The sequence below is a fragment of the Rhyacophila brunnea genome, unplaced genomic scaffold (genome assembly GCF_057557595.1).
Source record: "Rhyacophila brunnea isolate RB1 unplaced genomic scaffold, BYU_Rbru_1.0 scaffold_13, whole genome shotgun sequence".
Lineage (NCBI taxonomy): Eukaryota > Metazoa > Arthropoda > Insecta > Trichoptera > Rhyacophilidae > Rhyacophila > Rhyacophila brunnea.
The window spans coordinates 12826883-12844527 of NW_028232785.1; the positions used below are offsets into that span (position 1 = coordinate 12826883).

Genomic DNA, 17645 nt, shown 5'->3' on the forward strand with positions numbered 1-17645 from the left:
AAGCCATTTAATTGTGATCAATGCGATTATTCTTCTATTACATCCCGTTATCTGAAAGTACACAAAATGACACATTCTGGTGAAAAGCCATTTAAATGTGATCAATGTGATTTCTCATGTATAACATCTCTTCAGCTGAAATTACATTTAATGATACATACTGGTATAAAGCCATTTAAATGTGATCAATGTGATTACGCATGTATGACATCTGCTCACATGAAATCACACAAAATGACTCATTTTCCAGATAAACCATTTAAATGTGAGCAATGTGATTATAATTGTAAAAGATCTAGTCAGATAAAATTACACAAAATGACGCATACTGGTATAAAGCCGTTTAAATGTCATTAGTGTGATTACTCTTGTACATCTTTCCGTAATCTGAAAGTACACAAAATGACACATTCTGGTAAAAAGTAATTGATATGTTATCAATATGATTACTTATGTATAAGATCTCCTCGGATGAAATTACATTTAATGTTACATACCGGTATAAAGCTATTCGAATGTCATCAATTTGTGACGACATGTATAACATCTGATAATATGAAATAACACAAAATGACACATTTTGAAGAAAATCCATTTAAATGTGATATTTTTGTGTTTATTCTTGTAGAAAATCTTTCAATATGAAATCACACAAAATGACTCATTCTAATAAAAAAAAAAATGTGATCAATGTGATTACGAATGTATAACATCCTGTCACTAAATTTACCGAAAATGAAACTTAAAAATGAATTTTTCATTTAAATGGCATCAAACTAAATGATTTATTCTTGTTGTTCTATTGTTTAACTATTATTTATTCCACGAATAAGACAATAATATATGAGAATGTCACATTCTATAAACTGAATATAGATAATTTGAAAACATCCAAGCATACACATACTAGAAAAAAAATATTTTGTACTTTAACCGATAGCCAACATCATGCAATTGGATAATCATTTCATTTCACGACTACTGGTTAAAATCAGCGTAATTAACTAAGATGCCCGTCTCTGAATTGCTAAAACATACTGGCGGATTACTTGAATCCAGCAGGTAGAGTATCAAGTCCTGTCGGTTATCGTTTCCACTAAATGATTTTTACTAGTGTGTATATGCATGCGATCTTTTCAAAATATGTATATTCAATTTAATTTATCTTGTAAAACATCTTACTTTTAAATAAACAAATAGAATCATTCTAGTCAGAAACCATTAAAATGAATGCAGTATTTTGCATTTTTGTTTTTGGATAAGTAGGTACTGTGTTTTGATATTTTTGTTATCTATTTGGAATGTATGCTTTTAAAAATCACTCATCTGTTCACTGAACTATGACTTGATCTTTGATGTAATAAATGAAATCTATATCTTCAAACCTATTGTGTTATTATTTTTCTGTTACACATTATTCTCTACGGTTTTTTTATTAGTAACACAGTGAAATTAGGGGTGCAGTTGTATAGGGCGAACAAATAAGTGTTTTTTAAACATTTTGATAAATGATTACTAAGGCTACACATTGTATAGGAAGAAACGGTTTGGTAATCTTACTGGCCATAACCTCCAGATCATTACAGCAGACAATTCTTAACTGGACATGGCGGCTTCGCTGGCAGGCTCTATGAGCTTGGTCTTGTTACCCGTTCAACATGTCCTGTGGCCGAGAAATACAGGATGCAAACCGTATCCTATGGGAATGTTCTTAAATGTTTACAGAAAGAGAAGAGTTGCTAAAATCGGTTCAACCACCTGTGGACCCATCGGACCATCCGAGCTGGTTGCCACAGAGATGAATTTTATTTAGTTTAGAAATTTTGTGGCGGCATACTGCCAACGTGAAGAGATCTTCACTTAGAATGTTTGGAAGTTTTGTATTAGCTTGAGTTACTACAATTTTTAATATTGCCTCATCGTACCTGCTTATTTCTCCCATGGAAATAATTTTGAAAATACTAACTTCTTTCTAACTAAATAGAAAAAATCTTTTTGAAAAAAGTGACACACCTCGCCGGAATCGAACCCGCATCTCTCGGGTATTGCGCCTAAGCACATTGACTACAATGCTAAATGAGTCATATCTAAGTACGACAAACTTTAATTAATGGTTTTTAATACTCACTGAAGCGCTTTCTAAATAATTGAGCTAAATACCTACTTACATTTTTTCTTATAAGTGTTTTCAATATTATGTATGTTCAATAGTTAGAATGCTAGGTACATTCCTTAATCTTGTGAATTAATCGTTCCATAAACAAATATTTAATTATTATTTATTCATTATTAATAATAAACAACACTTACCTATGTAGTTTCACACAGTAAAGGTTTTACGTACGTGGCAGGATATATTTTGACGATGATAAAAAGAGGACATATTTATTTCAAAATTAGCAGTCGCCCCATAGTCCAGTGCTTTACGGGGTCTCTAGGTTTGAACTCGGTGATCCATATAGTAGACTCCTCCATTTCCAAAGGCCAAATTGTCTGTTTTGTTTGGCTTGAAGATATTCACGAAAAACGTGTATGGAACATCTAATGAAAAAAAATCTCTTTTTTTAATCAAATTAAATAAAATCTATAATAGTCGTAAAATAAAAAAAAAACATATCAATATTATATACCACAGTTTTTAAAATATTTGAACATTTTTGTCATGGACAAGATGACTTTATTTTGACACAGTTTTATGGACTTGTATTTTGGAAATGTTTTTATGGACAAGGTGCGTTATGGTAAAACGTGTATGGAACATCTACAAGAAAAGAAACATTTATGTTTTGATAATAAAATTAAAATTTAATATAGGTAGCTTGCGAAAAACACATCGTTTTCTAAAATATCACACAGTTTTTGAAATATTAAAAGATTTGTCATGGACAAAAGATGACTTTTGACACAGTTTAATGGACAAAACGCATTTTGAAATTGGATGCTGTTTTTCATCCGTTATAGGGGCTGCAAAAGACTACTATAGGCATATTTTTTATAGAATTTGTATGTGCTCATTTGAATAAGCAGTATAATTGCATATTCGGTTCATTTTTGGTCAAAACTGGACACGATGAATTTTGGAAATGGGCAACTTTATATGTAGGTGCATAAATGGGATTTTCTTAATTATTCTGAGTCACACTACTTTCAGATATTCGGCTGGTTCATCACATTACCATAAACGAATGTGAGACGACGATTGATTTCAAAAGGGTGGACTCCCTCCTGGTTGAGATAGCGATTGATTGAACGCACCTCGTAGGGGGCGTGATTCTATAGTAAAGCGTCCATTTAAAAGAGTAGGTAGGTACCTACCTTTCAAAACTACAAACAGGTGCATTCGATACCTGCACAAGGATAATAACAACATTTTCAAAATACATGAAGAATGTAATATAGTCTATTCTGCTCTGTCGGATTTAACTGTGCAACCTTTATCCAAGATAGGTAATATTATAGACGAAACAGGATATTGGATTGGATCAGCATAATTATTATTTTAGTTAGACAAGGATACGATGGATTTGCCAACATGTCGGATCATAATATTATTATAGGTGGTATCAAAAAATAGTATGGGATTTATCCTCAAAACCTATGTTCTTTCATTGCGCAGGTCACCGTTAGCGAAATTATTTAATTAAATTAGTATTTTCTACACTTAAAATGATGTTTTATGTGTAGAACTTGCTTCAATAAATGATATTCCTAGGTATATTATATGATAGTTACGATGTCAGGATGTACATGCTTTGATTATTAAAAAAAAAAACTTAAATGTCAATTCTTTCAAATGTAGCGACTGCTGCATCGCTTGAAAACAGCGAATGCTGCCAAAAGTTGTAAAGTTAATTATATTCACTCCTTCATTCCACACGCTTTACAATAATATGCCGACCCTATGCAACTCATGGTATACCTAGCCCCACGTGGTGTCACCGGCACATTTGCCTAATATATTATTACCTATAATGATTGTAGGGGAGAGTGGGTCACAGTGGATCACATTTTTTCTCAAGTCTTGCAATTCCAAATTTTATGGCCAAATAATTAATCTCTGAAATTAAATCATAATATGAATATCTAATCTTCAAAGAAAAGGGCTTTTATTGGCGAGTATTACCTAAACTTACAAGTTATAACCACTTTAAAAAAAAATTGGGAATGATCCACTGTGACCCGGGAATGGGTCACTTTGGATCAATACATGGGTGACAGTGAATCGACTGGGACACACTGGATCTATAAAAAAAATACAGTAAAAGACAACAATTTCCATATTATTACTCATTTATTTGTACTCTTAGATACATAGTCTTTTATTATATATTCAAAACAGTTTTATAATTTAAAAAAATAATGTTAAGGTTTAATTTGCGATCAAAAATGAAATTAACGTAAATTTGTGCTGGAAAAATTAATGTCAAATTGATAGTTTGATACATAGATTGTTTTCTCTTTGTGTTGCCAGAAAACTTAGGTTTTGGTAAAATCATCTTAATGTCGTGCAGTGCAACCGTGGCAATATCGGGCACATTTGGCTTGATTTCTCATCTGTTCTTCAGTGTGAAGTCCGATACTACTGTCCAACAGGATCTTCTTGGCTACGTGTTAAAACTGTGAACTAACAAGCTCCTCCCATTTTTAACCGCACTCCGATTGAAGCGCCTTCCAGTTAGCCACGAGTTGTCCACGTGTTAAAACTGTGAACTAACAAGCTCCTCCCACTTTTAAACGCACTAGCGACTTCCGGTTATTGCCTAGATCTTCTTGTCGGACAGTAGTTTTCTTTACTCGATTGCGAGGCATTTTTAACTACGAAAAAAGAACAGATTAGCTTCATGGGTTACACTGGATCAGCAATCCACTGTGACCCAAAACGAAATGATTCACTGTGACCCATTGGCCGTTATGGTAAAAAAAATATAACAAAAAAAAAACTATTTAACCCAAATACAAAACAACATAGTTTACAACGGATTAAAGAAATAACAATCGTAAAACAAAATATAAACATTTACATTTCTTATTCACTTAGAGACGAAACAAATTTTAAAACCACGTGAAAAAATAGTTTCGTTACTTACCTACTGACCTGAGTGTGACAGCACATCTTCCCGCTTTGATACCGCGTCAGCGACTAGTGCGATGGAGAGGGGTATGGGCGAGCGGCAACCACTCGTTCGTTTGTTTGCGTAAGCGTTATACAAATTGAGTTATAGTGAATAATCCACTGTACCCCGTGATTCACTGTGACCCACTCTCCCCTATACAAATTGAATTTCTCTGCATCGTAATGATTATAATATTATATGACAATACTATCAGCATATTTTGTCAATGCTAAGCGCGTACAGCGCGCAGTGCTGCCAACCGTACTATAATTATAGTATTTGTACTATAATTTTGGTCCACGTACTATGTACGATATAAAATAGGTATAGTACGCCCAAAATACTAAAATTTTGAATATCGTACTATAATTTAATATAAAAGTACTATAATTCCGCATTTGCCATTTCGCAATCGAGTCGTCCCTGAAAATTTTGAAATCGGAAAAAAATTGGGAACCTGCGGCCCGCGGCGAAATATTTTTCCTAAAAGAAACGAGCCGACTATGAAAAATCGGGAACCTGCGGCCCGTGGCGAAATAATTTTCCTAAAAAAAACGAGCCGACCATGAAAAATTGGGAACCTGCGGCCCGCGGTGAAATACTCACAAATCCTACAAAATTCTCCGTTATTTTTTTTCCGAAAAACCAAAAACCTACATACATTTTGAACAGATGACAACGCGTACTATATTTTATCCCCAAATACTATAATTTTGGAGGCTCTGTACTATAATTCCACTTTCAAAATATGGCAACACTGACAGCGCGTGTCCCATTGTCAGAACTGTTATTAAGAATAACTCCTGACGCCTGCACGTTTTTGTTCTGCTACGATAATCTATCGCACGCTTTCAATAAATTCTAAAGATGGACGTGAAACGCGAGCCGGATGAATTCGAATTTGATGCAGAATGGGAGGTGCCCTTAAACCATCAAATTAACCCTGTGACCAATATTTATATAAAGCAAGAGATTGCCGACGGTTCCAGCATTGCTTTTGAGGTTAGTTTTATGAAGCTTATGTCCTATATAGCGCCTGTACACGTCCATGGATTTACTTGCAGCAATAGTGGGTATTTTAAGTACTGACTGTATCTCCAATATCATTCTTCAAGAGTAAGCAAGACGCGATGTTGTCATTTTATGGCAGTCGTAAAAATCGGCTGTCCTTAAAATGAGTCGCTGCGTGGTGCGGCTTATTTTTTCCCGGCAGGTTTGCAGCAGCAGCAGTTTGCGCAGACGCATATATCGAATAAATCCAACTGTGGCGTGAAAATACAGAAGCTTCCGAACTTTTTGATTCATGCATGCAATCTTGCAACTGCAAGATAGTTGAACATGTTTACACGTAGGTACATTTTCTTGTAATGGCCGTGATAATATATACTATCAGGAGTAAATCCATACACGTGTAAACGGGTTATGTAGGCATTTATTGGTGTAAGTTTATGTTTGCGGACATTGTCATTAATTTCGTACACGTATTTATTTCTTTGCAAGCGTTGCAAAATTACGCGTACCTATCTAGGTTTACTATATATTAAGCGTATCCAAAACCATAATAAATCCACTATGTACCTCATGGAATTACGAATAATTGGCTTGTGAATTCTTTTTTTCTATACAAAAAAGCTCAAAAAGTTAATAATAATATTTTGACATTAATTGAAATATTTTTTAACTAATATTTCTCTTCTTATTATTGGAATTTTGATAATAGCCGATATAGGTAGGTACTGGATTATTTACTTGTTACTGGTTTACTGGTTCGGTATATGATAATATGTATCTATTGATTATTGGAATTTTGATAATAGCCGATATAGGTAGGTACTGGATTATTTACTTGTTACTGGTTTACTGGTTAGGTATATGATAATATGTATCTATTGATTGCGCGAAGACAGACATACTGCACTGATCCAATTCATCTGAATGCAGTAACCGATATTATTTGACAGTTTCCAATCAATTGGTCAAGGCGGCTCTTTTGGTGCAGTGTCAATGGCGCTGGTCTTCCATCCGAGAGCTCTGGGTTCAATACCCACCCGGTGAGGACACAATTTGTGATGTTTGTGATTGCTCAAAATTACCAACAACTACCTTGTACAAAAAAACAAAGTCACGGTTATTATTAATAATTACAGAAGCATAATATATATATATATAGATCCACATTAATTTTTCTTAAACTAATTGTTGTAGTGTAGCGAAGGTTGGAGGTAGGCTGTTAAAATCCACCATAAATAGTGCACACTAATTTCTGTTAAACTAATTGTTCTAAATATAAATAGGGTCGACTGATATGGGTTGACGCCAGTAGCGAGGAGTGGATGTAGGCTGTCAAAATCCACCATAAACAGTGCACACTAAATTCTGTTAAACTAATTGTTCTAAATATAAATAGGGTCGACTGATGGGTTGACACCAGTAGCGAAGAGTGGAGATAAGCTGTTAATATCCACCATTAATAGCGCAAAATAAGTTTTGTTAAACCAGTTGTCCTAAATATGAATACGGTAGACTGATATGGGTTGACACTTTTAGCGAAGGGTGGAGGTAGGCTGTTAATATTCGCCATAAATAGCGCACATTAATTTTTCCTAAACTAATTGTTAGTTGTAGTGTAGCGAAGGTTGGAGGTAGGCTGTTAAAATCCACCATAAATAGTGCAGACCAGTAGCGATGGGTGGAGGTAGGCTGTCAACATCCACCATAAACAGTGCACACTAAATTCTGTTAAAACTAATTGTTCTAAATATAAATAGGGTCGACTGATATGGGTTGACACCAGTAGCGAGGAGCGGAGGTAGGCTGTTAAAATCTACCATAAATAGTGCACACCAGTAGCGATGGGTGGAGGTAGGCTGTTAATATCCACCATTAATATCCCACATTAATTTTTCCTAAACTAATAATTGTTAGTTGTAGTGTAGCGAAGGTTGGAGGTAGGCTGTTAAAATCCACCATAAATAGTGCACACCATTAGCGATGGGTGGAGGTAGGCTGTCTAAATCCACCATAAACAGTGCACACTAAATTTTGTGAAGACTAATTGTTCTAAATATAAATAGGGTCAACTGATCTGGGTTGACACCAGTAGCGAGAAGTGGAGGTAGGCTGTTAATATCCACCATAAATAGCGCACAATAAGTTCTGTTAAACCAATTGTTCTAAATATGAATACGGTAGACTGATATGGGTTGACACCATTAGCGAAGGGTGGAGGTATGCTGGTAATATCCGCCATTAATAGCGCACATTAATTTTTCCTATACTAATTGTTAGTTGTAGTGTAGCGAAGATTGTACATATACGACGTCACACGATTTTAGCTGTTTTAACACCCCCCCCCCGCCTATCGTCACAACCTTTATTAAAAGAGTAAAATGTATATGGAGGGGGAAATGGGCGTGGCTTCTATTAATAGATCGATACTTTTGTTGCTCCAAATGGATCAATTTCGTATGTCATCTTTGGAAATGGACCAACAAATCTGGGTAGATCAACAAATTAAAAATAACCAACAAACACCTGGCGTACCGTCACGTAAGATCAACTTAGAGTGAGAAGAGATATCTATATATAATATATTTGGTTACATTATTTGGAGTTTTCAGATAACTGTCCTATCTACAATAACATAGTTTTGAGATATACGCAAATAAAGATTTTACTACCATGTTATTCATTAAATAAAGAATACTTTTCTCAACTATAACTTGTAAATTGATCTATGTACAGCATCGAGCTTAAGAAACCGTGTTGCAGCTGGGAAATATTGGCTCTCCGATGAATATACTGATTATTATAAATCATATACAAGTGAGCGATATTCCATAAATTAACCTTGATTTAATGAAATAATAATAAGTATATTGTTTTTTACAGAACCTTCAAACAAGAGACTTAGTAAATATAAAATCTGAACCCAAATTTCACCGAGTGGACATCAAGAAAGAGTTTATTGAAGATACAATTAATTATAAAGAACCTCAACCAAGCTGTTCGTATTCAGAATATTGTCCAGGAAAACAGGTAATACATTTATTTGAACCATGTACGTACTTTACAATATGGGTATAAACATATTTTGTTTCTTTCTCGTATCTAGTCTATAAAAATCGTGATGAAAATAAAACAAATAAATCGTGGATGATGTTATCTAGTGACATAATGTGACATGATAATATTATGCATGCGGGGGCAGCTCTACCTTAAGGGTTCATAGGGACCATCCCCACATCGTTATCATGTGGAGAATGCGTGAAAAACTTCAGATATTTTTATTATTGCCATAATATACCTACCTAATTAAATGAATTATTTAATTTATTTCATCTATCTAAACCTGTCGCAATTTTAGATAGATATTTATTATTATTATACTAATAAATAAAGCAATAATTGCAAATTATGTAATAATATAATAATGATTACGCGGTATTAAAATATGCATGTTGGATGAATACACAGATTCAAGTTTACTTACCTACCTACTTAACTGATCCTATTTATCTTAGTGCAGTGGAAGTAAACCGATATTATTTGACAGTTTCAAATCATTTCGTCAGTAACTGCAGCTGGGAAGGCATGCTTCCGCGGTGAAAAGTATATAAGTGTGGCAATCAATGGCCCATGCGCTGTCATGTTACATTTCACGTGACATGTCTACATTTCAAACGCAGATATTAAATAAATAATGTTAATTTAATTAACAATAAATTTGGCACAACCTTGTTAAAAGTATGTGTCAACCTTGTTTCTAAAACAATGACGGTTAAAAATAGGCCAATGAGGTTTCTTCCCGCCTTTTTGAAAGCGTCATATCAACAAATAACTTATTTCCGCCCAGAAGATTTCACTCCAAGATTAGATTCAGTTCAGATTGGACGTGCTCGGTTAACATAATAGAAACAGTTTCAACGCAGAATGGCGCTTCTTCCCTTCGGACGGAAGGTAGAAGACAAGATGAGATTCCAGCCATCACACTTAAAGCTAAGTAATTAATTACCATCTTACAAGAAATACTCTAATGTACTGTACCAAGTGAACGCTTCTCAAATTTGTATTAGAATTTTAATATGTTTCCGTATCATTTTTAAATTTCAATGTAAATTGTTTGTGTGTAATTAAAATACACTTTTCACGATTAGCTGTGTTCTTATTTTTATACTGTTATATTTAATTTGTAAATACACAACTTTTAAGGCGCCCAAAAATTATAATTTAATATTTCAACGAGTTTACAAATGACATTTTATTTGAGGTAGATAAATGATTTATAAAGCATTCTTTACACAGGGTTAAGTTGGCAGAAAGCCGAATCTTATACGCTGTGAGATTAATAGTACTAAATATTTCATGTTTTATTGATTGAATTAGTTGGCACTCCATGTTTAATAATTGTGCATTACAATTATTAAACTTCTTTTACTATTATCATTCGAACGATACAACTATTTACATTTTATACACCTTACCAATTTTTCTAATATGACAGCGCCCATAATATGTGGCACCAAGGGCAAATAGCATTTTGTCCTCGCCTTCTGTAGTATTCGCGTGTATATACCTATTTAGGAAGATCTCGTAGACTTTCGTCAATGTTCTGACTGAAGAAAGAAAGAAAAATAACTGAAAAAATTGGGGTTATACAGTGATTTCTCCTACGAATTAACGGAATCAACACGACAAAATGTATATTTTTTATATCTATACAGACGGAGAGATAACTAAATGGCCTATCTTTCATCTCTTACTCATTATTTAGTTACTTACTTATTACTCGTTAGGTCACCGTGCTCCTCCCTCCCATGAGCAAATTGTGGTGACCTTAGTCTTAGGTATCGGATCCTGAGACATTCCTAGGTTTAAAAAACACTGATGCTTCACAACCAGATGTAGAGCTCCTTGATACGCTCGATTATGACAGTGTGTGGTGCGGGGCGGCTTACTTTCGAAGTTTCTATGTTTGTGTTGACGCTAAAGTAATAATTTGACTTTATTTGTCCGCTGTTGGCGTTCTAGTTAGCAATCTGCAGAGTTGTTGGCGGTGTGGTGTTAATAACCACAGGTGGTTGTGAGGGGTAAGGTGAATATTGTTCACTGTAAGTCATTTTGATTTGATTGCTCAAAACGCGCCAAAAGAAGTACAACTTCAAAAATATATACATCATGTGGGCATATGGAATAATCAGAATTCTATCCTAATAGGTTTCTAATGTTATTAAAATTGGTATATAAAGGTTTCTCGTTTATAAATTAATACTACAATATAATGTACCTACATTCCAATAAAAATAGCTTCGACCTTTACCTACTTTAGCATCCAAAAAATCTTTTTTTATTATACATTATTGTACATAAATGGAACAAGGCAATAAATCTTACCCGTAACCCCAGTGCATTTTTTGTATACAATTTTATTGTTTTATCACAATTGTCGCGAAAAGGTCTATTAGTGCATTTTGACAGCCATACACCCATACAGTATTATCATGAAAAAAGGTTATTTCTCAAATATATTGTCTTACACTATCACTATTTCAAAAAAACTTAAGTATGTACATAAATAAATGAACGGGTCATTGAAAGTCCAGGGATTCTAAGCAAGTTAAATTATTTTTTATAATTAAAATATTGATTCATATATATATGTTTTATATTTATTTATCAAATAATTTTTCCTCAATTTTAATTAAATCCGAACTGAAACGTAATAATATTAAGTAGGAGGCTTGAAGATTTTACGAACCGGTACGCTATCCTCGGGGTTTTAACGAAAAGGAACGCCATCCTAGGGAAATTCACGAACCGGAGCTATGCTCTGGTACGTTCCGGTCCATTCCGAGCGCTGGTTTTAGCCGGAAACTCATCAAAATGAATAAGTATATTTATTTTTTTGTTATTAATACGATCTGTCTTCTGTTTGTTTTATTTAGGTTAAAACCACTAGCACTGTTATGGCTCAATCGAACTTGTGTTTGTCAGACACAGATGAAATTTACTCCGACATACACATTGATGAACATGAGATTAAAAAGGAACTCGAAGAATACAACGTAAGGTTTCAAATAAATACTTTTATTGCAAAATTTTAGCATTGTAAGTACCTACAGATATGATAATATGCAGCTTCCTATAATCTATAGCAGCGATGGCAAACCCTTTATACGCTTACGTGCAAAGTATTCGTGAATGGGGTAAGTATATTTTATTATAAATTAATGTAGGTTAACCAGTAAAATCAATCACATAGAATAGGTAGAATAATGAAAATTTAGTATAAAATAATATGTGATGGTCCCAATAACAGCGGACACAAATAGCATAACTAATGAAATTAAATTAGATCAAATATTAGGTACAGCTGCGATGCATATAATCGGATATCGTTAAAAAAGATAAAAACATTCGTAAGAACATAAAGTTGGAAAATCGATAATTTAGAAGAGGTTATTATTCAAACTACTCTACTATACCAGAGCTGGTTGAATACATACACGTACAGATGCATATTAAATTCGAGTCAAGTTATCAACTTTCAAATTTCTCTTCTGTTGATTAAGTGACATTGTTTCGTTCACCGCGTCCATCTTTTGACGCGAGATTGTAAATAAAACAGAAAATAGCCGTACACATGGCATTATCATTAACAGTACCAATGGATCATATTATAATTCAATATAATTCGTTCAAGGAGAATGCCGCAAGCAAATGTACCTACTATCCCATTGTGCAATCTTCATCTACTGTACCAAAATTTGTATCTTCTTTTACTCTACTCACTTAAGAAATAGGACAATGGTTGAGTTAAAACAATAGTTTATTTACCTAAAGTACACTACAGCCAACTCAAATCGATATTCTGAAGGACGTCAAACACACTTAGATACATGTAGAGTGAAACAAAAGGCTACATCACTTTGATCTATTTGAATCTATTCTGTACTATGAAATGAAAACCATACGTAAATTGTCAGGGCCGATCGAGGTCAAATTGCAATCTGGATTAGAGCGAAAAACTAACTGGATGACAATACCCACTTCTCTGTTATGAAAACTAAATGTATCTTAAAACAAAGTAAATTATTTTTGCATCGTTTAGCTCAACTAGGAAACCTGTGTAACTTCAGTAGATAAATAAAGGCATACATGTATTGCGGATGAAAGTTTAAAAAATGGTTATGCTGTCTAGATCGTGCTGTGCTAATAATTACATTATAAATGCTTTTTTAGGATAGCGAAGCAAAACTTAAGTCGTCGGAAGAAGAGAAAATTGATGACATCATACAAATCGACGAACAAGATGTTAAAAAAGAACTCGAGGATTACAACAAAAGGTTTAAAAAAACATTTGGAACTATTAAACGTAATGTTACTAAATCAATACCCGAAAAAAATATATTCCACGAAATCACTAGTATGGATGTAAAACAATGTAAACGTAGTAAAAGCAATTTTTCTTGTCAAAGGCCATTTAAAAGCGTTGAATCTAATTATTCTAGCGACACGAAAAAGCTTAAATTGACACATACCGGAGAAAAGCCATTTAAATGTTTGCAATGTGATTTTTCTTGTATAAGATCTGGTCTACTGAAATTACATATAATGACACATACTGGTATAAAGCCACGTAAATGTGATCAATGTGATTACTCGTGTATCATATCTGGTAACATGAAAACACACAAAATGACACATTCTGGTGAAAAGCCATTTCAATGTGATCAGTGTGATTACTCATGTATAACATCTGGTAGCATGAAATTACACAAGTTGAGACATTCTGATGAAAAGCCATTTAAATGTGATCATTGTGATTTCTCGTGTAAAACACCTGGTAACATGAAAGCACACAAAATGACTCATTCTCCAGAAAAATCTTTTAAATGTCATCATTGTGATTATTCTTGTAAAAGATCCCAACATCTGAAAGAACACAAAATGACACATTCTGGTGAAAAGCCATTTAAATGTGGTCAATGTAATTACTCTTGTAAAACATCTGGTCACTTGAAAGTACATATGAGGACACACACTGGTTTAAAGCCATTTAAATGTAATATATGTGATTATTCTTGTAAAACATCTAGTCTTTTGAAATTACATATAATGACACATACTGGTATAACGCCATTTAAATGTCAACAATGTGATTATTCTTGTAAAACATCTGGTGTCATGAATCAACACAAAATGACACATTCTGGTGAAAAGCCATTTAAATGTGATCTATGTGAATATTATTGTAGATCATATGGTAATTTAAAATTACATATAATGACACATACTGGTATAAAGCCATTCAAATGTCAACAATGTGATTACTCGTGTATAAGATCTGGTAGCATGAGTAAACACAAAATGACTCATTCTCGAGAAAAGCCGTTTAAATGTGAGCAATGTGGTTATAATTGTAAAACATCTCAAAATCTGAATGTACACAAAATAACACATACTGGTGAAAAGCCATTTAAATGTGGTCAATGTAATTACTCTTGTAAAACATCTGGTATCATGAAAGTACATATAATGACACACACTGGTTTGAAGCCATTTAAATGTCATCATTGTAACTATTTTTGTAAAACATCTGGTAGATTGAAATTACATATAATGACGCATAATGGTATAAAGCCATTTAAATGTGATCAGTGTGACTACTCTTGTATAACATCCCGTGTTCTGAAAAGACACAAAGTGATACATTCCGATGAAAAACCATTTAAATGTGATCAATGTAATTACTCTTGTAAAACATCTCGTAACATGACATTACATATAATGAACCACACTGGTATGAAGCCATTTAAATGTGATCTGTGTGAATATTCTTGTAAAACATCTAGTTATTTAAAAACACATATGATGACACATACTGGTATAAAGCCATTTAAATGTCATCAATGTGATTACTCGTGTATAACATCTGGAAACATGAAGTCGCACAAAAGGACTCATTCTAATTAGAAGCCATTTAAATGTGATCAATGTGATTACTCGTGTATTACATCTGGAAACATGAAATCACACAAAATGACTCATTCTAATGAGAAGCCATTTAAATGTGATCAATGTGGTTACTCGTGCATAAAATCTTGTCGGATGAAGTCACACAAAACGACTCATCCTTGCGAAAAATAATTACGTTTTATGTTAAATGCAATAGCATCCTCTTGTATAACATCCCTTCACTGGATTTACCGAAAATGAAGCGACAAAATTACTCATCCCGGTGAAAAACCTCTTAAATTGTCAACGTTATTTTCCATTCAATCACACCTGGTCCCATGAAATCACACTAAATGATTTATCTTTGTAAAAGTCCATTTACTCATGTATACAATCTAGTTATACAAATTAACATAATGACACGGCCCCAAAATGTAGGCCATCAGCTGGCATTTTTCATTAATAAATTAGTGACGTCACAACTTTTCGATCCGACCTTAAATGTCGATTTTACTTGAAAATACGTGCCCTATCTCTAAACAAAGCTATTCTGATTGTGTATTGAGTCCCATAGTACAATCTGAGCGACTTATAGCCCCTTAGAATGAATTACGGATGAATTTTCTTTCAAGGGGACCAAATGGTCTTATAAGGTGAAATGTAAGTAATTGAAATGTATAGAATTAAGGTTAAAAATAGATGATAAATTGTAAACGACTTATGGGATATCATTTGCTAAATATTGTAAATAAATGTCCATTTGTATTTAATCTGATTTTGAATTATATAAAAATAAATTTTATTTTTTCCAAATTTAGTCGCGATGTTTTCGCCGCGGCCAAAGTCGAATACCTTAAATAAATAAATTATGATATCAAATATTGTCGTAATTAAAATCTAATGATTACGTTTTGTAAGTACTGATTACACACACTCAATTTAAATAATAAATTAATATTTCGAATTGTAATAAAAAGGGTACCAATTTAAGTACCTACTTTTGTAAAAGTTAAATGAAGGAATTTCGAAAATGAAAATTCTGATAATGTAAGTCTAAGGACTCGGTTGCTCTCCTAATTTACAAATAAAAAATTATTCTTTAGATCTGTCAATTAACCCTGACAGATCAATATTAAATTACCCGAAATAGGTAATTTTCAAACTCAATAAATGAAGACTTGTCATAGAAATTTAGATTGAAACTAATGTTATACCTTTAAGTTGAAGTGTTCTATAAATATAATTGAATAAATTTTAATCGTAACCCCTTCGGGCTGTCTGTAATTAGCCCGCAAAAGTTCTGCATAAAAGAAACGATCAACTGCGATTTCTGCCAGTCTTATTATATCCACGCTCTTGGACGGTGATTTTAATGACTCACGTCTTTGTTACGTATTATTTTTAGCGAAAATATTTTCATTTTTCCTTTCTGTTAGCTCGATAAACGGACTAACAGATATTTGGTCAATTTGTGTCGAAAGCACTATAAGGACTTTCACGATTGTTATCAAACTTGTACCGTCTATAGGTATTAACTAATTATATATTTTTACTCTATTGAATGATCATAATTTTCCGGAAAAGCCGGGAAATAAACGGCTTTTCTATGATTGGTCCAAAACTTTGGCCATTAACTCTGTGGAGGAGGTAGAACGATCTCCCATTGGTCCATATTTCGAATGACGTCAAAATCTCGGGTTTTTCCCGCTGTGAGCCTATATAACGTCCTGCATTTCGTCGGTTTTTCAGTATTCCCGGAAGGTTGTGCCCGGAGGCGATCCGAATTCGCTTAGTTTTGGATATTTCTCCGATATTCATTCGGGAGGTATTTCGGTCGCGTCGTAGTCTGACGTCACGGCGGATGACGTGTGCGATTCGAGTTGTCAAGTGATAACGTAAATAATACTGCGTCGTATCATCGTTAGCGAAGTTATTTCCGCGATATATTTTTTTTGAAAGAGCATAGCTCCTTAAAGTTTACGATCGGCGACTCATAGTTATAAGTGTGTGATCGTACATAAATTAAATATAAAATAATTATAATTAATTAACTTTACTTAATAATTAATTTAAATAAGATTTATAAAATAATTAAGAAATTATTTGAAATTAAACTGAAGTGTATAATTGTCGATTATAATTAATTAAAAAGAAATTAAATTTATTTATCGAGAATAATTTAATAAATAATTTGAACTGAATTACCAAAAGGAGTTTTTATTTTTATTTTGAAAAACAATCAACGAAACATTTTATGAAAAACATCTAATACTAAGGAACGTGACAGATAGTCAGCTGTCTTTGACGTTTACGTAAATATTTACGAAATTAAGTTCGATTTGAAAGACAATCAGATAATTAATGATCTAGGCACTAACCTATCGCTAGGTAGTGGTCCTAAATAATATAAAGTTAAATAATAATGATCAAGTGTATTCCAAAAGTGTCAATCAAGAACTTTAGTTGATCACCCTCTCCCCGAATAGTATCGAGCTAGCCAAACAAAGGTTCTTAATCGGTCCGAGGGCAGGACCGGTTGAAGATAAAGTACCTTTGAGACTATTCCAGGACCGG

At 33.4% G+C, this 17645-nt stretch overlaps 1 protein-coding gene across 1 annotated transcript; it reads left to right on the top strand.

Annotated features, from left to right (window-relative positions):
- Positions 1–5867: 5867 nt before the first annotated feature.
- LOC147076527 (uncharacterized) lies at positions 5868–17185 on the top strand. The gene is made up of 4 exons (XM_085940319.1): positions 5868–6116; positions 9006–9152; positions 9970–12178; positions 13356–17185. Exons 1-3 carry the CDS (start codon positions 5982–5984, stop codon positions 9988–9990), a joined length of 303 nt encoding a protein of 100 aa, XP_085796445.1. The 5' UTR covers positions 5868–5981; the 3' UTR covers positions 9991–12178; positions 13356–17185.
- Positions 17186–17645: the final 460 nt, after the last annotated feature.